Source organism: Neopelma chrysocephalum, unplaced genomic scaffold (genome assembly GCF_003984885.1).
Source record: "Neopelma chrysocephalum unplaced genomic scaffold, ASM398488v2 Primary Assembly neopelma1_96936, whole genome shotgun sequence".
NCBI classification, from domain to species: domain Eukaryota; kingdom Metazoa; phylum Chordata; class Aves; order Passeriformes; family Pipridae; genus Neopelma; species Neopelma chrysocephalum.
The window spans coordinates 2,473,835-2,498,913 of record NW_020925579.1 but is presented as its reverse complement, the minus strand read 5'-3'; the positions used below and the strand labels follow the sequence as shown (position 1 = coordinate 2,498,913).

The window sequence follows — 25,079 nt, the reverse complement described above, 5'->3', positions numbered from 1 at the left end:
GCTAAATGACTAGTTTTCATCTGCCCTTGATTTCTGTAAAGACTGTTTTAGTTTGCAGGATGTGGGGGAAAAAAACCACTCCGTTCTCTCTACTTGCAAAGTGAGCAATTTTGATACAATTTAGACAAAAATATGGAAACTCACAATCCCTCTAAGTGACTTTGCTGAATGGAGAATTTTGCATGATTTTTATTCAGTCCCTAAACCACCATTTTCTCTCAGAACACATTAATAAAAATTATTATTAACTCTGTAATAAAATCAATTAAGGTATGACATTCTTCAACAATACAGTTGATTAAAATCAGCTTCACACATAAAATGCATTAAACTTTATACAAACCACTTTAAAACAGCAGTTGGGAATCAGATCAAATGAAGGCAGCAGACTACACATATTCCACATAACAGTACTTGTATCCTGGAGTCTGAGTGCAAGCCTAGATATTCCCTCTGACAGCTGGTATCTGCTACACAGGTATCTTCAAGTATCCTAACAATAATTTCTTGTCCTTCAAACAAGCTTCACAACTGGGAAGTATTTATGAGGAGAGAAATCAAATTCTGGAGGAACCTAGAAAGAAAAGGTTTAAACATTACACAGCAGTATTACTGCATTTGATACTCATAATGAGAATACCTTGCAGACAGAAAAAAAAAACCTAACAGCAGAAGACTGAAAAACAAATAGTCCTAGCTCTTTAAATTATTATCTGAAAAACACTCTAACCCATGTCTGGATATGTCAATCATTATTCAGCAGTGATGGCCACAAAGTTGTAGAATGCTGGTGGTGTGCCTCTTAGGTGTGTTCCTTCATCCTTCTGTGCCTCTGACCCATGCAGTGGCACTCACTAATCCTGACAGCCAGCACTCTCACAATTTTGTTCACACAAGCTGCTGATACATGTGATACTTGTCCCTGCTCTTGAAGAATATCCATATTTTTCTGTATTGTCCCACATGCTTTTCCCAATTTTTTTTCCTCAAAACATTTAGAGATGCAAGTTTTCCATATTTAAATAACTACAACAAACTATTTCCAAGGGAAAAATGAATTAAGTTTCTTTTCCCTGTTCTTTTAACAGTTAGAGTAACTATGGCTTGAATCTGTTCATTTGGCTCCCAAGAGATCTGTGGTGGCTTTGCATAGAATCACAGGATCATTCACGTTGGAAAAGATCATTGAGTTCAACCTTAATGTATATAACACTATATTTTACATTCAATTCAGCTGGCATTTCCTTACCTTAGAGTCTTTCTTGTGGCCTCCTGCCAGCAGCTTCATTACCACAATATTGGGTTTTGCAACTTTTAGAATTCGATTGACCTAAACACAAAACAGCAAGAAGTCTTCAAATGAAAGCATAAGACCTCATTTCAAACTATTTCAAAGATAATACTTTAATGTTTATATACTCTAACACTACAGCATTTCTCTTACAAGACCAATTTAACAGATATCACAGTGTTTTGGATTTGCTGGAATAAGAAAAGAACCGGAATAATTAAATTTAATGAAGGGTGCATTTATTTTCATAGTCACTTTTTATTAAATTCAACAAATCATAGAAACCACTGCTTTAAAAATTCTGGAACATAAACACGGAAACTATGGCAGATTCTGTGGCACTCTCACAAATAAGGTATAGATAGACTCTAGGCATCTATCTTCAACATTACAACACCCTGAGTGAGAATGGTAAACTCAAGTATGAAACTGGTGGCTTTTTGCATGGAAGTGCTCTCGACATCCTCAAAACTACCTCTGAACTATCTTGGTTAGCCACAAGTAGACAGCTTATGTGTGAATACCACCAGGATCCAGAGAACAGGATTCCTAGATGCTCAGGAGGACCTAATCCTGTAACTATTCTTAACCTGCTCAGATGTGACAGAAAAAGCATCCTCCTTCCTCCAAAATACAATCACAAGACACTTAAGCTTTTAGGCTATGGACGAAGATGGAAAAATTCTTGTCCATGTTTACAGCTCAGTGCTGAGAACACTGCTCCAGGGAACACATGCAAGACTCAATGCTCTTTTCATCCTGATGATATTCAAACCTATTTTTCCCACCTTTCAGGAGTCCATCTAAATTAGCAGATTCCAGATAAGTGGGGTGGGCATGTATCAGTTAAAACAGCTATTAGAAAGGGGTTAGAAGTCAACATGCAAGAAGGAAATATGTTGCTATCCAACGTCTAAGATCCTCAGCAGAGAGAGGTTTGGGAGCAGTGGGCACAACCTTGATTATGTTGTCTGATGTACTGAAACAGATCACTGTGCAAGATGCCACCATTCTTCTCTGTCCACTCTTTAATCAAAGCACTCAGCTTTGTTCAGCATTTTGATGAAGTACATTTTGGACCTCAATCAAGCAGATCGAGCTGAAAACAAATACTAGTTTGAGCAAATGCTCCTTTTCTCAGTATTTCAGTCTTACCTCATTGTCTGGATTCGGAATATTCTCAAGAATCATTTTAGCTTGCTGGTAGTGTTTGCTAGCTGCCATGTAGAGATCTGATGACTGGGGAGGTGGGCTATACTTATTTAAATCAGACATTTCCTAGTGTGTTATAGAAATATATAAATATATATTAAAATCATAAATTAAAATTATATTTTCATCACCTGAAATGAAAGCAAATTACTATATTCAAGAAAACTTACGTCAACTAAATACTATTTTAAGAATAAAAACTGAAGTTGAAAACATTTATATGAAATGGTAGAACCCAAGCAGCAACACAGTGCTCAATGACTACTTTCTAGTGCCACAAAATGCAATGAAATTCTTATATTATTTATAAAAAATCCTTCTCTTCAACAACTTATCATTCACTTTCTTTAATAGTGCCATGCAGCAGGGTATGAAATTACAGGAAAAAATAGGAGAAAAAAAAAGTATATTATATTGTTTACTCAAATCAAGGTTACCACAAGCGAAGTGCTGAAACTGTTCAAAACTTCATTTTATATAATTTTCATTCTTTCAACTTTTTGGTTTTTTGACTAGGGATAAAAAAAACCCACCAAACTTCAGTGACAAGGAGGAAGTCATGATAGTCTTAATTTCCACTACAGCTATTCATAACATTAAACTGGGAAGAGTGACTGGCATACAAAATAGCGCTGTTTCAGTTCAGACTAACCCCCTAAATAATAGAGGCTAATAACCAGCTGGGTGAGCAGCAGGGTTATTGCAAACACCAACTTGAATACAAGCCAACAAGGTGCTCTTATTACAAATCAAACGAGCCTTGTATAGGAATAAACAAGCAGGAGTATGGCCAGTAGATCAAGGAAGGTTATCATCCTATACTCCATATTTGTGTTGTAATATTTGAAATGCTGCATCTGGGGCTGGATCCACTCAGTTCAAGAAAGATACTGAGATATGGAGGTGGCTAGGAGATTACAGCATATGAGCCACAGGGAGAGATCAATGGACCTGGACTTTCTCAGTTAGGCAAAAAGGATGCTAATGGGTCATCTTAATAGCAGCCTACAACTACTTGAAAGACAGTTGTAAAGTTGCCAGAAGGCAAAGGCTCCTTGTTAATAATGGTAGACAATATAACACGAGAGGCCACAGGTTGTGGTTTGGGTAATTCAGACTGGACATAAGGAAAAAGGAGAATAGTACAGCCCTCAATCAGGTTATCCAAAGACTTAATGGAACAGAAAAAGTAACTGCATCAGGTTAATCAAAAAAGTTGGAAAATCTCCAACCTTCGATTTTTTCAGACAAAGATAGATCTAATGTGATCTATTATGCTACTTCAGGGAGGAGACTGGACAAAACAAGCCTCCACTGGTCCCTTCCAACACTCAAAATTACTTTCAGTTTTTCCATTTGCTTGCTGCACTAATAAAAACATGCTGCTATAATTAACCACAGCCAAAAAGTCTATCAATGGACTTCCAAGAGATTTTATTTTCATGCAAACCAACACTGGCATTTCAAACTGCCACATCAGACCAATTTTAAAACATCTAAGCATCTAAGTTTAGTAAGAATTCAAAGCAATGTATCTTCCTTGCACATAACCAAGCTAGAACTCCTTGCCATTTGGACTTAGCTTCAGTATGAACTTTGGGACATTAAAGCTCTTTTTACAATGACAACAATGTCTAAAGCATGTGAGTAAATGACTTCTATAAAAGCATGGACAGCACCACATTTTAAGATTACTCACTTTAAATTGCAGGTAGTGCACTGGTGGTGGCGTTATAACACTGTTGAATGGAGCAAACCTGTGCTCATATCGAACTTGTTCACTATCCAGTTCAAATTTAGGTTTTCTTACTTTGCCATCCATATCAAATGCGATCATTGTCTACAAGAAAAGGATAAATACAGTAAGAAGTGTTAGCTTTATGCCATATTTTGCTGCAAGCAAGATCAAAGTTATGATTTAGCTATAACTGGAAGGACAAAAAACAGTAGAGAATTTACCATATCAAATTATAAACTTGAACCTAATTTCCAGGCCCACTAAAAACAAAGGCATGCAATGCATACATGATCCTTATTACAAAAAAATTGGAACAAATAGAATATAAGTTACCTTGTACATCCCAGCGCACATATTTTGGTATGCCTGACTCATGGTGATCTCCCTGCTGAGAGGACGAACTGCAAATTTCACATAAAAAGTTTAGTTCAATTTTAGTTCAATTTAGTTCAATATATTAATTTCAGATCAAAACAGTTTTTCCAAGTCTCCAGAAAGTGGCAAAACTCTTAACTATATTTTAAAATAACTGAAGCATCCAAAGCATGGACATGCATTTTTGTCACCTGGCTCCTGATTACACAAAATACCTCAAGATATACTTAACATGAACACTATACTACTGTCAATGAAATAAACTGGTCAATGGTTTTTGTATGACACTATACAACACCAAACAACAGCCTTGAACTTACAGTCTCTAGCTGAGAGGCCTGTTTGCTTAGTTCATTGATTTCTTTTGACTTCTAAAGACTAAAAGGTTAAAGCATATTTTTATCCTAATAAGAAAAACTTTACTCTGATAATATTCTTGTAAGTTTCCTTTTTGCTTCCAGTGCTTAACTACTGCTAAACTGCCCAACATTTGGCACCTAACTTAATAAAGTACAGTTGTAATTTTCTGCATTTCTAGAGACAAGGGAATTCAGTGGATATGATCCTGAACTGTTCATATCCCATTGTTTGCTCCCCTTGGAAAGAAGGCAAGGAAAAGAATGGGCAACTCACTACTGTAAAATTAAGAAACATACTTTAGGACCTTCTGAAGTCAAATAGAAATTACAGAAATACACTGAAAATTTAGTGTTTGAAGCTACAGTCAAAAAATGCAGGAATTCTAGAAGGTAGAAAGGAAGTATTTTTCAAAGGTAATAGCTCTGGAACTGTTAATTACATTTCACATGATCCAACACATTAACACAACTGATGAAGCTGTAAATATGAGCGAGTTGGGTTTTTCTGAAAGACCTATTTAAAAGAAAATAAATAGGAAATTCTTATGCAACAACTGACTTCTTAACTAAAAAAGTTTTGTATTCAGCCTTTAAACTTTAGGACATTTTCTCTACTCATATCAGTGCTGAATCTGTAAATTTTTAATTTTAATTCTACATGGCTGCATGAAAGGGAAAAAAAAAAGTCTTGAGTAACACTCTAGACCTAAGTACCTTTCTTCTTTTTCTTTGTTTTCTTACTACTACGTCCTTTCTGTTGCTCCTCCATTATTCTCTCCTCTGTCATCTGAGCGCTGTCAGCGCGGCTCAGTGTTGACATCAACCAGGCATAGAGGAACTCTGACAGGTACCTAGAGTGAAAATTGTATGAAGTGTTACATACTGCAGTGCAGAATCTACTCATAATGAACATACACCTGCTCAATGCCAAGTCATTTCCTCCAAGATGTAAAGCACCTGTCCTAGTAAAGGACAGGTTTCAGGGGCAATTAAAACTCTTTGTTTTGCATGGCTGAAATCAACAGATCAGTCTACGTTCCTGTTCTGGTTTGTGGTTTTTTCTTTTTTAAACAAGACTTTGTACCCATTCAACCACAGACATCTCAAAGCATGCAAGTTTCTTACATATTTACTAAGTGAAGTCTAAGCTTCTTATTATTTCAAAACCCATTTAAAATCAAATTTTTCTAGAACCCTTCCTTCTCCCAGCAAATGAAGTATTTTTTTAAAAAATACTATGTTAATACCTTTTCTACTTTTGTTATGCATTATTTCGAGAAACAAGATTATTACTGATTTTTTTTCAGGCATTAAAAAGCCATGAATTATTACATAAAGAGGCCAAGCCCACAGAAACACAACATCCACATGCAATTCTTTCAGATTTAAGATACATCTTTAAGAACAATAGTGGAAGCTGATTCAATAATTATCTTGATTGACTTCAAAAGGAATAAGGGGGGAAAAAAGAGAGTAGAAAAAAATACAGATCTGGAGCACAATGAAAAATAAGTAATAGTTCATAAGAAGTCACAATTCAGAAGAAAAATTACTGAGAAATTTGAGTTTCATTTGCACATTTCCCCTCTGAAATTTCGTCTACTTCTTGTTCTTCGCTTACATTAAGGAGATAAAGCAGCTGACATGACAATTCCAATTAAAAGGGATTTTATTAACATGGTAAAGGGAAATACAGACAGGTATTACAAATATTGTCTCACAGAAAATTTGGCATTACTTATTTGAGGTATTACCTAAAGAATATTGCCATCTTCTGGTAACTAGTATTAATGTTCTCATTTAATACTTAATCCACTACTGAAACAACATAGAAACATAATGAAATGCACTGAAGTTTATGTAATTTCAACTATTTTAATCTCTCAATAAGGCGGCTTGCAGCTTACAAAGGATTCTTTCGGTAGCTTTCAGAAAAAAAAAAAGAAACCCAAACAAATTATAGCAAAAAACAAAACACCAAAGTATAGGAACACTTTAGCAGTTCATCATCAGATTTTTAATGATAATTCAAAAATGAACCATCTGAAAATAATTTATCTTTTGGACCAAGCAATCAACTATGAAAAATAATTAATGTGAATGAAAGTGGAAAAGTAAAAAGTATTTTGTCTCCATGTAGTGCAATCATTTTCACTAAAGGCAGATGTCTCTTTAAATATATTCACAGAATAAGATGTTAACTAACTAGTCAACTTTCAAATTACAGTCATAACTTAAAACTGGAGACCTTTTCAAAAATACTAGAGATCAACAAGACTAGTGATCTTGGCACTATGACAACATAAAAGAATAAAGGAAATCGCTTTTCTCCTGCATGCTCTTGTCTGCCAAAAGTCAACATATTTTTCATTCATTGTCTATAGAAGACACTGTTTTAAAAAGCTAAAGAGAGAGTCAATTACTATTTCAGGAAAAAAAATACACGACTTAGTAAGCCTAGAAAAGAGACTAACAAATTTTTTTTCTCCTTCTGTAATATTATAAATAGGTTAACCAAACATTGTTGAGCAAGCTTGAGATTATAAAATCATATTTGGAGTCCCTCCTTCAAATATTTGCAATTATAGCTCTGTGGGAGCATCCCTCCTTGAACAGCTGTCAATAAAAAATCTTCTTACCAATATATGTAGTAATATTCATGCATACTGTAAAGTTCCAACTCAAAGCCACTGAGAAGATACTGTATCATAATACGAAGGTTATGATATAGGACCCAGGTGCCCAAGCAAGCCAAATGTTGTCTTTGTGGTTCCTGCTTCAGTAACATACTATGAAGTGCTGCATCTACTTTCTCTGCCTATCAATAAAAAGACAGCAAGGTAACAGACGGGGAGGAAGAACATTTGACTGAAACAATATCCAGGTTCTGCCAGAAATAAAATCCTAACAAAATCTGAATACAACTTGGGTCAGTAAAGTCATGCTCCAGATTACAAGACTGAAATATGTCTTTACAGATACTGTCACTTCTATAGTCTAGAACTGTCAGAAAACTGGAAAGATATTCACATAATTAAATTCTGCTGCACAGAATAACAATATTCAAATAGTAGTGTAGCAAGAACATTAGGTATTTTAAATTTCAAATTTTTAAAGTATTTGTATCTAGATCATTAGCAGTCATGTGAGCACTGAAACTCAGAACTCATTACACACTGTTGTTTATTTTTCTATATTGGCAATAATTACTTCTCTTTTTTTTTTTTTTAGCCTAGCTGCATTGAAACATTAAATTTATTTGTAAGCTTAACATGTAAGAAACACGTGTCCCATCAGATTAACTAAAATATTGCTAAGACCAATTTTGTCTTAAAAATTAATTGTATGGAAGACATGAAGTCTCCCATAGTTGGAACATTAACAGTAGTCCTGAACAGAACAATTCATGTAACTGGCTACAAAATGAAAAAACAAGTGTCTCAGCTGCAGTACTGCAACAAACTCAATCAAACTATCTTGAGAAAAGCTGAAGCACACAAAATCTCACGCCCACCTCCAAGGTCCTCAATTGTTCTCCTTACTGTGCATATCTTGGGAAATATTTTATTATTTTATGACTCCCGCTGCTGGAGAAAGATTTCCAGCAAGTGAAAATATATTTTTTCCTCATGATTCCCTTCTCATTCTTCAGAAATGTTCAAAATCAGTCAGAGCACGTATTTTGAAGAGTTATTTTTTACTTTTGCAGTTTACATCTGACATAGCTATAAGGCTAAATTTTAAAAGGTATATTGTCAGCATGGCTTGTCTATCTCCCCCGGTTATATCTTCCAGACTGACAGTCACAAGCAGGATAGAGACTAAAAGCAGTGGAGTTACCATCAGATTACATCACAACAGGTTTCCCTGAAGTCTATGTACTGGACAAAGTTAATTGCAAAAAATGTAATGTTTTTGTTAACAGATCTAACAGAAATCCTACTGATTTCTTGGGCTAAATTTTAGGAATCCTTGTCCTAAAGATTTTAGGACAAACAGAGGACTTGCTTCATGCAGCTAGTATCTAATACCACATGCTTCACTCCAGTAGGAATATATCTGGAAAGAAACTTGGCTGGCCTGCTGCCTAGGACATTACCTCATCCTGTAGGGTGGCAAATTCCTCAAGAATGTGACCCAGTTTATCTCTCTGACGAGCCCTATTGTGTCCATGGATTTGAATCAGACTACAGAATGGCTGAAAGAAGCAAAGCATAATTTTAAATTATCAACACAACTTTGAAAGTAAAGGAAGAGTACTATGATGTCTATTTAGACACCTGCTCTACATATCTGTATCAGGAGGTGTGTTACTTAACGCTCCCTACAGAGCGCAAGCAACAGGAAAGCAAGGTCTCTGGAGGGATGCAAGAACCCATTTCTCTGTACACAAGTCAACGTTAGATTGAGTGAGCATCCTTTAGGAATGTGATCAGAACAAAATGCCTGGTGTAAATGAGATATTTCTTATGCCTAAATCCATGCGCCTAGGTGGTCAATGGCACTTAGTGACATGGTTTAGTGGTGGACTTGGCAATGCTGGGTTAGACTCGATGATCTTAAGAGGTCTTTTCCAACCTAAATAATTCTATGATTTTCTTGAGATTTTTACTGTGCCACATTCAACAACTGAATCTTTTAAAACAATTTTTAAAAAATTTAAATTTGAGAGAAGGTAAAAATAACTTTGTTTTTACACATGCTACGCATTTGTTTTGTTACATGAAACTAACTTGTAAAGAGGTAGAAGGTGCAGATTTTTAACAAAGTAAAATGTTAAATAAAAATCTAGAAGAAGAACATAGGAAAAAACATCAATAATTAGACTGGCTTTTTAAAAAGTGTTACCATTTTAAAATAGCCAACTTCTGCAATTTTGCCATCATGTCAGGTGTCTAAATTAATTGGTCTCATGTTCAAATGTATGCAAATCTTCAAGGTGTTCATATACACATAAACATGCTGTAACTGGAATGATCACTTACCCGAACACAATGTGTCACAAAGGAATCAATGTAGTCCTTTGCCTGGTGATTATTATAAAGACAACATCTAAAAGAGAAATATCTATGTACATACATATTTTTATAAATGCCACCAGTCTATGTACCACAAAATTAAAAAAGGAACAGCAATAGTTGCAGCAACAGCAACTTACTCCTTCATACATAATCACTAAGTACAAAATTAATACTTTTTGGGCATTTGTCTTTGCTCTTATAAGCAGAAATATTTTTTCAACAGAGATGTAAACACATGTGTAAACTCAAGATCCACTTACTTTGGAGAAAGGACTGGAGGACTGACAAAAGACCTTAAAGCATCTTTCACCATGTCTTGCATGAGGTGAGTGCCAAACACCTTCTTATTATCTACTAGGAAAGTTGTCTGAAAGTAAAAATGTGTTTTTAGGAACATATTTTAAGTCAAAAGTAATGCACTAGGAATTACTAATAGAAAGCTCTTACAGTATATATTATATATAAGAAACTTGTAAGATTCCTTTTAGAATTGAAATGGTTCAACTAGGTCCAAGGCTACAGACTCAGAAATAGAGGCATATTGAGATTGGACACTTCTATGGTATTCCCAGGACACAAAATACAGCTCTGCTACTTGCATAAGATAATGCACGGAAAATTATTTTATTTCTTCTACTTTGAAGATGATAAATCAGACAGATATTTCGGAAGATTGGCACGAAATAGATTATGTGCCTTCTCTGGAGGCAGATAAAAATAAACCTACAGACTACTGCAAACTTTTTTCTATCCCAGTGGATACTACTGCTTTCATTGGTCATGTCTGATGCTCATTTAACTTCCCTCCACAAGTGCTGTGCCCCTTTCTTACATGGTTCTTCAGCAGTTGGAGATAAATCTCTGCACCCACAAGGACTGCACGAACACATGTGGCGGAAAGGCAGAACACACACACTATGAACACATTCTACTTGCCAATAGTTATATTTCACTGACTCTACACATGGCTTAACAGGGATCAAATGTAAAGAAGTTCTGACATCAAGGGACACCCTACTATAATCAAAACCTCCTATAAGGAATTATTTATTCAGAACTGAGGAATGCACTTTTAAGGTAAGTAAAGCAGTGAGAAGAAAAGTAATAGACTGTTCTGCACTAGCCATCAGGTTTACTGTTGTAGCAATAGAGGCCATCTATACATTAAATTCTGTCCAAACGGTGATGAATACAAACACCAGCCCCAGACTGAGACAGCATACAGAGAACAGCACAAAAATGTGTGTACAGGCACAGCATTATGGCAGTGAAAAATTTTAACACTTTCTGTTTTAAATTAGCATGTGTTAAAATGATCTAAGCAACAGTATTTAAAAATGTTTTAAAATATTAGATCAGATCATAAGCCTCCATGTATACAATCAGAGAATGCTTTGCATTGGAAGGGACCTTAAATATCACCTAGTCCAACTCCCCTGCCATGGGCAGGGACACCTTCCTGGCCCTGAACACTTGATGGGGCATCCACAACTTCTTTAGACAACCTGTTCCAACTTTTCATCATCCTCACAACAAAGGACTCCTTCCATAATACCTAATACTTAAACGTCACCAGAAAATCCACATTTATAATGAATGCAAAAGTATTTTATTCAAAGACATAGATTAGGACTTGCCTGTAACAGGGATCTTGAAAGAACACATGGTGATTGCTCACTAAACTCACAGAAGAAGTCCTAATTTATATTTAGGAAAAAAAAAGACAATTCATGTTAATATGTCAATTTATCTATGTATATATAAACACACAGAGTGACATTTTTATACACACATACACACATTTGCATCTCTTATAAACACACATATGTAACTGTGTAGATACACCTATATTTTTTATAAAGTACATGTAAACATAACATAGCTTATACAACTTGTAAGAAAGTGACCATGAATAATTTGAACAGAACAGATTATGAAGATAAAATCCATTTTTTTTCTGCAATTACTTGTTATTCAACAGAACAAAAAGGTTTCTGAATTTTGAAATGCAACAACTGGAAAGATGACTATAGTACAGAAAAAAACACTGTGAGACCTTTAAGATCTTGACATGACCAAACCAGGTATTGAACAAAACTGTAATGTTTAACTGATACCAGATGCTTCATGCAAACACCACTTTAATTATTTTAACAGGAAATACGAAGACAAAAGATCTTTTTTGATCTTTGAACTGATTTAACCGTGTCTGTTTTCTCAGTCAGTGAACACAAATATAGTAAAAAATATTTCAAGCATTCAAGTGTCTTCTCATAATTGTAGGCAGTAACTGAGAGTAACATCACTTATTCAAGAAAGAACATAAGCAGGTGCTTAACTTTATGCCTATCTAGGAAATTACACACTTAAACAAGTGTGTATTAAGTGCTCTCATGTTATAAGCACATACGCAGAGTATGCTTAATCAAACTGAAAAAATTAGGCATATAGCAAAGAATTATATTCTGATGCTATAAATGCAGCTCTTCAACCAAAGAAACTTGCTTGGCCTCTACCACTAACATGTATAATTACTTCACAAATTAGAGGAAAAGTGGGAGGTTTGAGAGGAGAAAAGGTCTTTGTCAAAGAAAGAAAAATATTAAATATCAGGAAAGACAGTAAACTTTGGAATTGTACACTATGAGAAACACCAAATACATATATAGTGCTCAGTTTTCTCTCCAGTGACCAACACCATGCATATATGAAATGATTTTTTGCAAGTTACATTTTCAGATCTTATAGTTGGAAATAAATAAGAAATATTAATGCTTACCAGTATACAGTGCAAATTAGTTAAGTTGACTACTTCACATACAGTTTTTATTCGGTCTATTAGTTTGGAAAAATAACTGACCATTTCTTCCCTTTTAATTATTTTTGCATATCGAGGAAAAGTTGGTGGCAGCAATCTCTGATTAACCAGGGGTTCAAAGCCCATCATAATAGGATGATCTAATGAAGGAGAAGGGGATAGAGACACAGAAAAGGTACATATAAGCCGTGTTTTCAGAACTTACTTCAAACTTGCAAGTATAATACAAATAATTCAATTGGCCAAAATGAAGTTTTTATCTGTGAGTTAATTTACAGAGACTCTAACTACCCAATTAAGACACTGATTACTATTTAAAAAAAACCCTCAACCCTCCACACATACCTGTAGAAACAGTGAGGTGCTGTTCCCTATTTTAAAATAACATATGCACTGATTCGAAGTGCAATGCACTTAATCAAAAGTTCATGTGCTATGAATTGACAGTATTGCTTTGAGGAGAACCACCATTTAGTGAAATAAAATTAAAATCAAAGAATTCAAATCTGTAACAACTTGTATAACGAGTGTTATTATTTCAAAGTAAACAGTGATTTTAACTTCTTTTAAATACACAAAGATATTTACATTTATGAAGAGAGCATATTTAAGAAAGGAAAAAATGGTATAATTTGATACATACCTCCTTTAGTGGTATCGTTCTGTGCCTGCATACCATGATGCAATGAATTGTGGATAGCAGAAAGCAAGTCAGCTGCCTGAGTCATTAGTTTCTGAGCTTCTGCAACTGCACTCATCTGAAAAGCATGAAACAATTATTCACATTATGAACCAACATATTTTGACTATATAATTAATGCTAGTATAAGAAAAAAGAATATTAGGGTTCTGATGTTCTTATACAACCCTTTCTGAACAATAAATCCAACATTTCTGTGCAATAACGTTCTTTCTATTTTACATATCTATACATACATTCAATATTGCATAAGACTTTACAATAATTACAACTGGAAGTCTTGTATACACTATGTGAAAGACTACTCTTTGGGAGCACGTGATTCTATCCCTTTGCCTTAACTCATGAAGTTCCTTACCCTTTCAGCAATAAGGAAATCATATATTCAAAAAATGGGCAAATTTCATGGAATGCTATTTTAATTCCTCTTCTCAGACCAAAGATGTCTAGGTACAAATTCAGTATTGCATGCAAGGAAAAGCTAATAGTTCTTTAGAGATGGGCAAAACACTGTTCAACGTCAGGTAAGTCCATAGGAGGGGATGGAAATCAAGCAAGAAAAGTTTTGCTCATGTGTGTGAAAAGCATAATTTGAAATCCATAAATATTTTTAAGTGTTTTATAATGAATACTCTGTCTTTCTGCAAGGTCATAATAATGTCAGCTACTAGCCTTCCCTGTGTTTGAACAAAAACTGAATGTTTGCCGCTATAAGGCCTTTTTCAACACTTTACCTGCACCCACATCAATTCAAATCTCCTTAATCTAGAGAATAATTGCCTGATCTTCACGAAAATGAGTATTTCACAAGATCACAATGTGAACACAGAAACACCAAATGAACATACCTCTTTTTTTGTAAATGCTATTAGAACAGTCAGCAGTACCCGGGTAAACTTGACTCTGCTGAACACAGCTAAACATTGTTGATGCTGTAATAAAATTATACTGCTAATTACTAAGCAATAGGCATTAAATCTAGAATCATAGAATATACGGAATTGAAAGGGACCTGCGAGGATCAGCCAGCCCAACTCCTGGCCCTGCACAAGACCACCCAAAGAATGACACCACGTGTCTGAATGTTGTCCAAACACTTCTTGAACTCTGTCAGACTTGGTGCTGTGACCACTTCCCTAAGGAGCTTGTTGCAGTACCCAACTACCCTCTGCATGAAAAGTTGTTTCCTAATATCCAGCCAAAACTTCCCTGATCCAGCTTCAGGCCATTCCCTCAGGTCCTGTCACTGACCACAACAGAGAAGAGATCAGTGCCTGCCCCTCCTCTTCCCCTCACAAGGAAGTTGTAGACTGCAATGACGTCTCCCCTCAGTCTCCTCTTCTCCAGGCTGAGCAGACCAAGTGACCTCAGCCGCTTCCCATACGGCTTCCCCTTAAGGCCCTTCACCATCTTCACCGCCCTTCTTTGGAAGCTTTCTAACCTTCTTATATTGTGGCACCCAAAACTGCCCAGAGGACTCCTGCCCTCCCTGCACGAACTGTCACACAAACTGTCTCAGCATGCCCTGGCTAATGTGCCCTGCTCTGTTTGCCAGCTCTTCCACATGTTACTGGTCGATCACACTCCCCAGGCTGCTTTTTATATGCAGGGGTGTGGTTATATCACATTTAGATCTCCCATTTACATCCAAGAAATCCAGGGAAAAAAGCAAACAATAATTACTTCAAGCTCAACTTCTGGATCTCTCTCTTCTCCTTGTCGACTTCGAGTGCTCTAGAAGGTAAAGAAATTTCAAATAATTTATCAAAAATTGCAAAGGGAACCTACTGATAAAATCCCTTTACCCTCTCCAGAACGTCCATTTGTTAAATAAGCCAAAAATCAGTTCTCAAGTTCAAAATTCCTTAATATATAGTCCAGGTATTTGAATGACTCTCCTATAGTAATGAGATGTATCTCAGTAAACTCTGCAAATAAGCAAGGAAAGTGCATGAACATTTTATAGTGTAAACTGTGGTAAAGGAAAATTACATAACTTCTTTAACATTACATAATATATCTGCCTAGAACCCAGAAGTTACATTCATCCTTTCTGTGCCCCAGCCCAGTGTTATCTTCTACATCATGATTCCACCTTCTACTAGTGAAGCAACTACTAAAGAGTATAGAAAAGTCTGAAGACTTAACCACCTTTAGCTATAAGTCAAACTAAAAGCATGTTACACAAACTATTATGGCAGTTCTTCAAAAACCCCACCATTTAATGACACAAACCTCCTGCATTCCTCATAATCCAACTCCCTCTCCCAAACCTATGTTAAGTACACTTGAAATATAATTGACAAGGTGAATGTGAAAACAATACCTTCACTCGTCTTTGCATGTCCTCTTCTACATCTTTCAGCATACCTGGAAACAGTCACAGAACAATTAAAAGCTGAGAAGCACTCCCAGGCACACCTCCATCACTCAGAGAACAAAAAGTTTTGAGAGGAAAGTCAAGTTTAGGAGTGCTTTACATTAACCAGAGACTCGACAAAAAATATTCTTGTAGGGATGGGTAGGGGTGTCATGCAACAACTGAAAAATCAGAGTATAGACCAACTGATTCAAAGCTAAAGTATTCACAAACTTCTCAAAAATAAATCAATAGCAAACTAATGTAGGTATGAAAAAAGGTGCATCAAAAGACTAAAATACATAGTTATGTACCTAATAACATACGTATTCATAGCTGTAGAACTACTAGATTGCATTTTATTCTAAAGCAACCTGTTTTGAAGACAGCACATTGTAAGACAAAAAAGCAGAATTCAAGCAGTGCACTTTACAGTCACCTATATCCATCTCATGATGAGCTCATGTCCAGCCACTTTGTCATTGTATCTAAAAGCACTTCTTCTTCTCATAACAATTAGACAGCTGAACCTTTTCTTCAAGGAAAAATAATTTTATCTCTTTTTACCTAGTCAGTAATTTCCACATGATTAATAAAAAAACTTAACAGCTGAGACTCATACCAATTCATCAGGTGTGGCTGAAAGTAACCAGATGCTCAAAAGAGAAAGCAACTGATGGACAGATACGCAGAAAGCACAAACTGTACCTGTAACTCTAAGATCTGTCACACTGTTGGCCATTTTAAATCCATAAGTCATTGACTGAAAATCTTCCTGAAAAAAAAATAATCAAGGAAAATATGTAGTGAAATATAAAAAATTGTAGCTACATTATCAGGTTAGGATTTGGGATTGTTTATTTGTTTGTTTTGGGGTTTGGTGGGTTGTTTTCCTCTCCAGTTTTGGGTCTTTTTGTTGGTTTTTCTTTTTTGGGGGGCTGGGTGGGTGTGTGCACAGGATGTGTTTTTGTTTAACTCCGTCAAGTATAAATGTCCAGTTTTATTCTACGCAACTGAATATACTCAATGGCTTGGGTGCCTTTCTTGCCCAAATCCAGCTTGAGGTAATTATTTTCTGCATAAATCCTTAATACCAATATGCCTTTCATATTTTCATCAAGTGACATCCTACCAGAATGTTTATATACTTAACCATAGGAGATACTAAAACACATACCTCCTCAAAAACAGCTGCTTTGTTAACCTTTTCTCTGGCAATATCACAGATTTTTAGGATCCCAAGAGCAAAAGCCTTCATAGCAGGATCTTCTATAAAGTCTGGATTATGAATATAAAGGCAAGTGAATACCGTCTGTGCCAAGGAATGTCCTTCTAACCATGTTATCTAGAGAAAAGAAAATTAAGTGTTTTACTCATGACAGTCAAGTTCTCATTTTTATAGATCCATTCTTTTTCCATCTTATTGTGCTTCAAAGACTCATTAAAGAACTCCTTACTATGGCAACTTTCCATCTACCAAAAATGGGCAAGTGAAGGTGTTTCAACCTTTATCCATCTGCTGGCTGTGGCAGATAATAAGTTACTAAAGCCTATAACAAGCCTAAAATTCTAGTGTTGGATAAACATCTTCTGTAAAGTTTAGGTCTAATCTCTGTGATCTAGACATGACATTAAGTTAAGAGACCATCAGATTTACAAGCTTTTTCTATACAAATACTGAATTGTGGCAGTATTTGGAAGAAATGCAAGTGGCTATGAAACAACTCACTAATATTCTGCATGTTCTTTCTCTTCTGTGACTTAGAGCTTCTTTCACAATCCCCTCTCTCTACTTTCACATTGCTTTAAGCTACAGGGAAAGCTTCCATAATCTAAACTTAAATTTAAATTTCTAAAGTAGGACCATATTTTTAATATGACCACTGTCCCTTTTCAAAAAAAGTGCGCTTTGGGGGCTAGGGGCAGAAGACAAATTACATTACACCGTATTAGATGTACAGTCATCCTTAGATGTCTTTTGGACTAAACTGATTTGAAATGTTTTAAAAAACAAAGTAATGTTATGGATGTAATTTTAAAGAGTAACTGAAAATTAGTATAATTTCCTGAGGTAACTAAATCACATACCTAGGGAAAAAAATTCACAATTAGCAAGTAAGTGATACTTTACTTGTTTTTTCTAAATGGATTTATTTTCTTTCTTCAAAATGCCCTGGTAAGCTCAGCCAATTATGGCTGTACAGAAAGGAGCAACAGATTGTTAAAAGTTACTGCACACTCAGCTTCCAACACAGTCAAACACCAAAACACAGCAGGCAATTGGATAACACACATTCATAAAACAAGAAACTATAAAACCTTTTTTAAATCATTCAAAATTATTCATATTTCCTATAGTAAAACAACAAGAAATCAATATTATGCCTTTTATAATAGCCAATGCAAATAACTAAGTGGAAATTAAAATAAAATGCATGTATTTTCTAAGCCAAACCACCTAATTTGAAGAACAGAGAAATGCTTACCAAACAACAAAAACACGTATCCATTATTCCTACCAGCTCAGGTGAAGTGAGATCCTTTATTTTAATGGTGCCATCCTTAAAAAGCAAGGAAAAAACCCTAAATACTATGGAAGCATATAGGCAAAATAGAACTCACTTGTACAGCCAAAAATTAAAATTTTCTTAAGATTTCAGAGTAATTGTATGTCACTAGCTTTACTGATCAGCTTCACAATGTCTCAAATTCTGAAAAACTTTGCCTTCCTATCATTGTGTTAAACATTGAACAAACATAAAACTACTCAAAGAGAATGCTAAAGTACCATTTCTGACTTATAAGTCAGAAAAAACTTATAAGAAGTTTAAAACCAGTTAACTGTCAACACTAAAATCACAAAATAGTATGTATAAACATAATAAAGATTCAACAAGGGATAATATGCAGGACCAAGTCTTTGAAAACTGCTTTTTAAACTGCAAACACTTGTACAGTTTTACTGTCAGGACCAAGAAGGCTGCAGCTGTACTCTGATCATTTTATTTGTCCAATGTATGCAATCCTGCATACATTCTAAGTTCTCTTAGTCCATTCGAAACAAAGTCCACCATAAAAAATACTCTTGCCTCTGAGTGCATTTGTTTTTCCAAAATAACTGAAAGTCTTTCAATCTGCCCTAAACCAATTTATCTTGACCATAAATCAAAAGTTAATCATTACTGTCAATGTTGCCAAATTACCCAGTTTGTGTTCAATGCTAATAAACTGATAATATCATGAAGTGTTAATTCTGGCTTTTGTAAGGAAGCTGGCTTCCATTCAGCTAAATAGGGGCTAACAAATACATCTTCACATTAAAGACACATTTTGGGAAAGCACAGGGTGACTTGCAAAACCATTTCTAAAATGTATTTACTTGAGGTATCAATACACAAGAACCTCAGTACTTTTCACTGAAGAGTTAGCAACATTGTGATAATGCAGGAAACAAAATTAAAAAAAGAAAAAGTAAACATCACAAGCTATTTCTTACTTTATTTTTCTTATTACCCAAAATTAAAATTAAAAAAAAGGAAACACTAAAAACATTAATTATGCTGAACTGTGCTTAACTGTAATTTGATAAAGCTGCATCATATTTTCACAGACAGTGTAGGCAAAACTAGGAAATTCACACGAACCTTAATAGCTTGCTCAAAGTTAAGAACCTTTCTGTTAACTTGGTTTCCAATCATACCAGCATCCATCTTGGGATCCATCATTTCAATGGCAGACATGGCTTCAAAGAGACCAAAACTAAGAACACAGATTAAAAAAAAACCATGCTGAATGTAACTGTTTTATACAAAATAGTCTTCACAAACTAATGTAAAAGCATATGGTGACAAACTGAGTACACCAGATTCTGACCACAGACAATAAGGTATGTGAACTTTAGTACTGATCTTCAGAGATCATGGTTTTCAGATCGTCACAAGTTGAGGATCTCTCAACAAGTCAGTAGGAAAACAGATGGCTGAAAGTAGAAGAAAACTATTAGCCTTTCTTTAAAGCTGAAAACCACTCCTGAGCTAAATATCCCATTACTACAACTATGCATACTTGTTTCTATACACCTTATAATGACAGCACCTTTTTAAAGATCACCCAACACAATAAACTAGTATTAACTGAACAAGCTGTTCTTTATTACACCACATCCAAAAAACCAAATAAGATATGTCCCCCACAAACTAATGACAATATATATCTGACACAGGCTAGTATATTCAGCAGTATATTGAACCTGCAGTCAGGGACTAGAAGCTTGCAGAAGAACCACATCAAATAAAGACAACTATAGAAGAAGGGATACAGTGCCTCGCTTCTGTTATATACAACATGTATCAGAACTGCTGCACCAGCCTTTATAATAGAAAAAGGTTATGTGGCACACTTAAATTCTGAGAAGTGGATTTGCTCTGAAATGCTCTTATGTATAAAACTAAACCTAAAAATATGCTTTAATTCTACAGAGCATGGTGACATCCTTGCACATATTTTTGAACAGGTTTTGATTTAATAGTGTGCTTCTGTTTTCTGAGCTATTAGTCTCAAATAAGCACTTTTTGCTTCATGCAAGTGAACAGATTTGTGTGGCTAAACAATTTAATCTTTTCTTTAATGAATTCAGCAAGCCTTTTGCACATGCTTTTTTTTGAAATATACTTTTTCTCAATCTGTAGAGTTCTCACTTTCTGTTTTAGCATGTCATTTAAGTTACATTAAAGCATATGGATTGTTTATACTAAACTTGATAATGACATCTGAGGCAACCAAATTTAAAGTCTTAAAGTCTTTCTGGCATTTTTTTATAAAAGCATGCCCACATAAAATAGTTCAGTAGGTTCAGTAGTGTCATCACCACTGATCATAAGATGTGCAATGAACTTCTAAAATATATTGATTCATTGAAAATGTCACGTTATACTGACACCATGAGAATTGTTCAGCATTCATACATGTGCAGCTTATACATACTGCTGAGGATAAATGATACTCTGAATACTTCAAATATTTTATTTGAAGTTTAAAAAAGACTAGTTATCAGGAAATATTAACATACTTGAACTGATCCTACCTAAAAATGAAAACTATCCCCCATGCATACTTACAGCTTGTCATGAAGCAGTTCTCCTAACTTCAGTTCTACAAAGGAACAGGACAGAATAAACAATTACAATCATCCTGCTAGCATAACTTTTCCAGCATAGTCTTGTCACTCACCAAACCCTCTTATGCTCAGAAACAAGGACTGGAAAGCAGATCAGACATTTCTATTCGACCCTCGTTTGCTTCCACTTACAAAGCACTTTCAAGACTGAAAGACTATAAGAAACCCAGTGGTTCAGAGCCTGCCCTCACTTCTCTCTGTTATTCTAATAGTTAAAAGAGGGTTTAGAATTACTAAACACTCTGTGCAGTTGCAGCCCAAAAAACCGATATCCTGGGCTGCATCAAAAGCAGCATGGCCAGCAGGTAGAGGGAAATTATTCTGCCCCTCTGCTCTGCTCTCGTGAGTGCTGTGTCTCACCTGGAGTGCTGTGTCTAAGTCTGGGGTCCCCAGCACAGAACACCATGGACCTGTTGGAGTGACTTCAGATGAGGATAACAAAAATGACTTGAGGGCTGGAGCAACTTTCCTATGAAGACAGGCTGAAAGAACTGGGGCTGCTCAGCCTAGAGAAAAGACGGCTCCAGGGAGACGTTCTAACAGCCTTCCAGTACCTGAAAGAGGGCTACAAGAGAGTTGAAGGGACTTTTTACAAGGGCATGCAGTGATAGGACAAGGGGGAATGCTCTTAAACTAAAAGAGTTTTAGGTATTTGAAGAAATTCTTTACTGTGAGAGTGGTGAGGTATTGGAACAGATTGCCCAGAAAAGTTGTGAATGCCCTATCCCTGCAAGCATTTAAGATGAGGCTGGATGAAGCTTTGAACAACATGTTCTGGTGGGCAATGCTCCTGTTCATGGCAGGGGATTTGTAACAAGATGGTCCCTTCCAACCCAAATCATTCTATGATGATTATTCTATGAAATAGCAGCATGAGCTGTTTCCTGTGTTCCTTTGTGCAGGTGTCTTAATCTTTTCCAGGGGAGATTACTGAAAGGCTTGCTTTTCCTCATTACTTTTAAAGAAGTCTTTAGATACATTTGATGAGTACACAGATATAAGTAATACACAGAAATTATCTGATGGCATACAGAAATTGTGTTTATCATCATGTAACAATGCATGTGGTAAGCTGCAGTTTTATGTTTATTTTTCACGAATGTCATCATAACATCAGTTGAAGAACTGTAAACTAGCAGTAGCATCTAACAACAATAAAGGCACTGTTTAAATGCAAGCAACCACTTCCCTGTTACTGGGATGCATTACATCATTTCAGAAACTCAGCCTTGCTTCAGAGATGACAAGTGATGCACTGATGAATTAATGAATTCTTGGACCCTATAGATCCAAAAACATACAGGAAAGAAAAAAGTCTTGATTCCGCATGCATGAATGATATTTCCACTTGGTAGAAGAGACAAGAAGAAATCTTTGCAAAGGAAAAAAAGCAGGTGAGAAAATGTGTAAGACAAAAAAGTGAATTAAAAAGATATTTATATAATCTGGAAAAAGCAGCAAGGTGGGGTGGTTCTGGCATTTCCATCCTCACAGTCAACACAGAATCAATGTAGCTCATTCATCTGAGGCTTGAATCTGGGTCAAACTATAGACTATAAGGCCTGGTACTCCAAAGGATTCCAAGTTTTCTGAGAACACAAGGAAAACAACTCACCTCTACAAGCTTCTTCAAAATCCTGGGTTATATCTATCCAGCTTGTATTACTCTTTTCCATCTTGTCAGGCATACCGAGTTCCCATCCTGAATCATCATCTTCTACTGAAGCTTTCATAACCATGATGCTGCACCTTTAAATCCCTACCAGAGACACCATACAGTTGCACAAATTAGAGAAAGTGCTTCATGGGAATATTTTTTTTCCTTTTTAAGAACCGGGTGAGAAAGAGATGCTTACTAACCTGATTTTATTTAAACAGCTACTGTTACATAAAACCAACAAATCCAACCTTATTAATAGAAGAATATTTTAAAAAATCATTTTCTTATTCATCATTTCTCTACAACTTGCTTGTGGGCTGTGAAACGTCAAAACCTAAGGACACCAAAACATCAGCAGTACAGAGCCACAGAGTGTACTGTCAAATTAGAAATAAAATGGGAAGCATAAAGAAGTACTCCCTTACAACAGATGCAGATATCACAGGGACTTTTTTGTTCTTTTATGCTATTAAACTATACATCCTCCTACTGTTCTGCAAAACTAATTAAAAAGAGGGAACTGTAAAACTGATCACAAGCCAGTGTTATTCATATGAAGTGTATTCAAACGAATTTGTGAAAGAGGGTTTATTTCCTCTGATTTCTTCAGCAGAAAGCAGTATCAAAATTACGGCACAAATGTTAAGCAACTTCAGAGTGGAACATATGTCTTAAACTCCGCCGACCAGTTATTTCGAACTGGTTTTGTGCTTTCTCAACCTCCCAGCACGCGGGGCAGCCTCGAGGAACTTCATGCTTTCCCGATCAGCCTGCCTGTGAGACACCAGCAACGCTGAACTCACCTCATGTGTCTCGCAAGAGACAGCTGGGAACAAGGCAAGTTCTGAACAGCTTAATCACAGCCGCCACGGAAGCTTTGAACAAAGGCCCCGGTGGCAGGAGACCGCCCGGGCATGGGGAATTAACACAAACAAATGGGGAGCGGGGGCATCGAAAGGCCTTTGAACACCAGCCCAGGGGTCCCCTCACCCCAGCTCCCTCCCGGGGGCGTCAGGATAGCACCAGTTCTCAAGAGACCGCAGGGACTGCCAGGCTCAGCAGGCTGGGATGAGGAAATACGTGGGAAAACAATTAAAATAAGTTAAATTAAATTCCCCCCTGGATTTCGGGACATTTAGGCCTCCTCTTGGGCTCTCCTCTTCCCGCAGGTCCTCCGAACTCTGGCCGCTGCCAGGACCGCGCAGCTCACCGGGGGCACCGGGAACTGCCGCCCGGCCCCAGGGGAAGGGCCAGCGCACCGCCCGCCCCGGGGCACCGGCACTGCAGCCGCGGACTGACTCCCTCCCTCTGTCCCTCCGCGAGTCTGGCTCTGCCTGCGCCCCCCGCCCCGCACCCTCCCCGGGCCTCACCCGCTGTGTGCCTTTCCGCCTCCAGCCGGCCGCGCCTGCCTGGGCCGCCCGCCTGGGCCGCCGCACACGCGCAGACTCACAGTCGCCGCCACCACCCCCCGCGGCCCGGCCCCAGCGCCCCGCGCAGCCGCACACGTGGGCGGCGGGCGGAGCAAGAGCGGCCGACGCGCCGATAGTCGGCGACCGCGGCCGCGGGGCGGGCGGAGCAGCGGCGGCTCCACCCCGTTCGGTGCCGGCCCGGGCTCCCTGAGGCCGCAGTGGTGTGGGAGGCGGGGGGAGGAGGGCTGGTAAGGGGCCTGAGGGCGTGCAGGGGCCGCCGGGGGGCGAGTGCTGTCGCTTAGCTGCTCAGCGATTGCGGGGCTTCAGTCTCCGGGTCTGTTGCGAACTCTGTATAAATATCTAAAGGGGGAGGGACAAAAGGATGGAGTTAGGTTCTGTTCGGTGGTGCCAGGCAACAGGACAAGAGGCAACGGGCAGAAACTGATGCACAAGAAGTTTCACCTAGACACGAGGAAGAACTTCCCTCATGTGCAGGTGACTGAACACTAAACAGATTACCCAGAGAGGTTGTAGAGTCTCCCTCGCTAGTGATGTCCAAGAACCGTCTGGACGCAGTCCTGTGCCATGTGCTCTGGAATGACCCTGCTTGAGCAGGGAGGTTGGACCGGATGACCCACGGTGATTCCTTTCAACTTTACCCGTCCTGTGTTTCTGTGAGCCGCTGCCGACGGGGGCGCGGCGCCGCCCCTGCGGTGCCCAGTCCAGGCCGGGCTCCGGTGCCGGCTGATGCCCGCCCAGTGCGGGTCAGGGCGCAGGGCCGGGGCTGGGTCGGGGCGGAGCGGCCGGCGCGGGTCTCGTTCCGGCGGTTTGCTGAACTGGAAGCAGACTTGAAGCGTTTTAATTTTTTTTTTTTTGGTTGCTTGGTTGTTTTTTTTCCTGTGTCAGACGTTCCCTCTCTTTCCTTTTACCCTCTCCCTTACGTTCTCTGCTAGAGGTTACC

At 37.4% G+C, this 25,079-nt stretch overlaps 1 protein-coding gene across 5 annotated transcripts; it reads right to left on the bottom strand.

Moving 5' to 3' along the window:
• Window positions 1-152: 152 nt before the first annotated feature.
• On the bottom strand, window positions 153-24,191 carry NAA35 (N(alpha)-acetyltransferase 35, NatC auxiliary subunit). 5 transcript variants are annotated; one of them, XM_027670827.1, is made up of 23 exons: window positions 24,080-24,191; window positions 22,665-22,808; window positions 20,991-21,024; window positions 19,518-19,632; window positions 18,360-18,434; window positions 17,051-17,218; window positions 16,582-16,648; window positions 15,841-15,884; window positions 15,198-15,248; window positions 14,363-14,446; window positions 13,458-13,572; window positions 12,776-12,954; window positions 11,634-11,693; window positions 10,257-10,363; window positions 9,961-10,027; window positions 9,075-9,173; window positions 7,615-7,793; window positions 5,690-5,826; window positions 4,575-4,642; window positions 4,203-4,343; window positions 2,447-2,569; window positions 1,250-1,330; window positions 515-574 (listed from the first exon to the last, which is right to left on the bottom strand). In XM_027670827.1, the coding sequence occupies exons 2-23, from the start codon at window positions 22,786-22,788 to the stop codon at window positions 515-517; spliced, it is 2,178 nt and encodes a 725-aa protein (XP_027526628.1). In that variant the 5' UTR covers window positions 22,789-22,808; window positions 24,080-24,191. The 5 variants fall into 5 exon arrangements, with proteins under 5 accessions (XP_027526631.1, XP_027526627.1, XP_027526628.1 ...); XM_027670829.1 differs by lacking the exon at window positions 24,080-24,191 and adding an exon at window positions 23,920-23,944; XM_027670828.1 differs by lacking the exon at window positions 24,080-24,191 and adding an exon at window positions 23,513-23,890.
• Window positions 24,192-25,079: the final 888 nt, after the last annotated feature.

Coding starts and splice junctions, on each gene's coding strand:
- NAA35 (XM_027670827.1), bottom strand. CDS start 22,788: ATGGTTATGAAAGCTTCAGTAGAAGATGATGATTCAGGATGGGAACTC. Junction 16,649..17,050: donor AAGCAGCTGTTTTTGAGGAG/GTATGTGTTTTA, acceptor TTTTTTTTTCAG/GAAGATTTTCAGTCAATGAC. Junction 14,447..15,197: donor ATCCAGAAGTTGAGCTTGAA/GTAATTATTGTT, acceptor ATTTTATTACAG/CATCAACAATGTTTAGCTGT.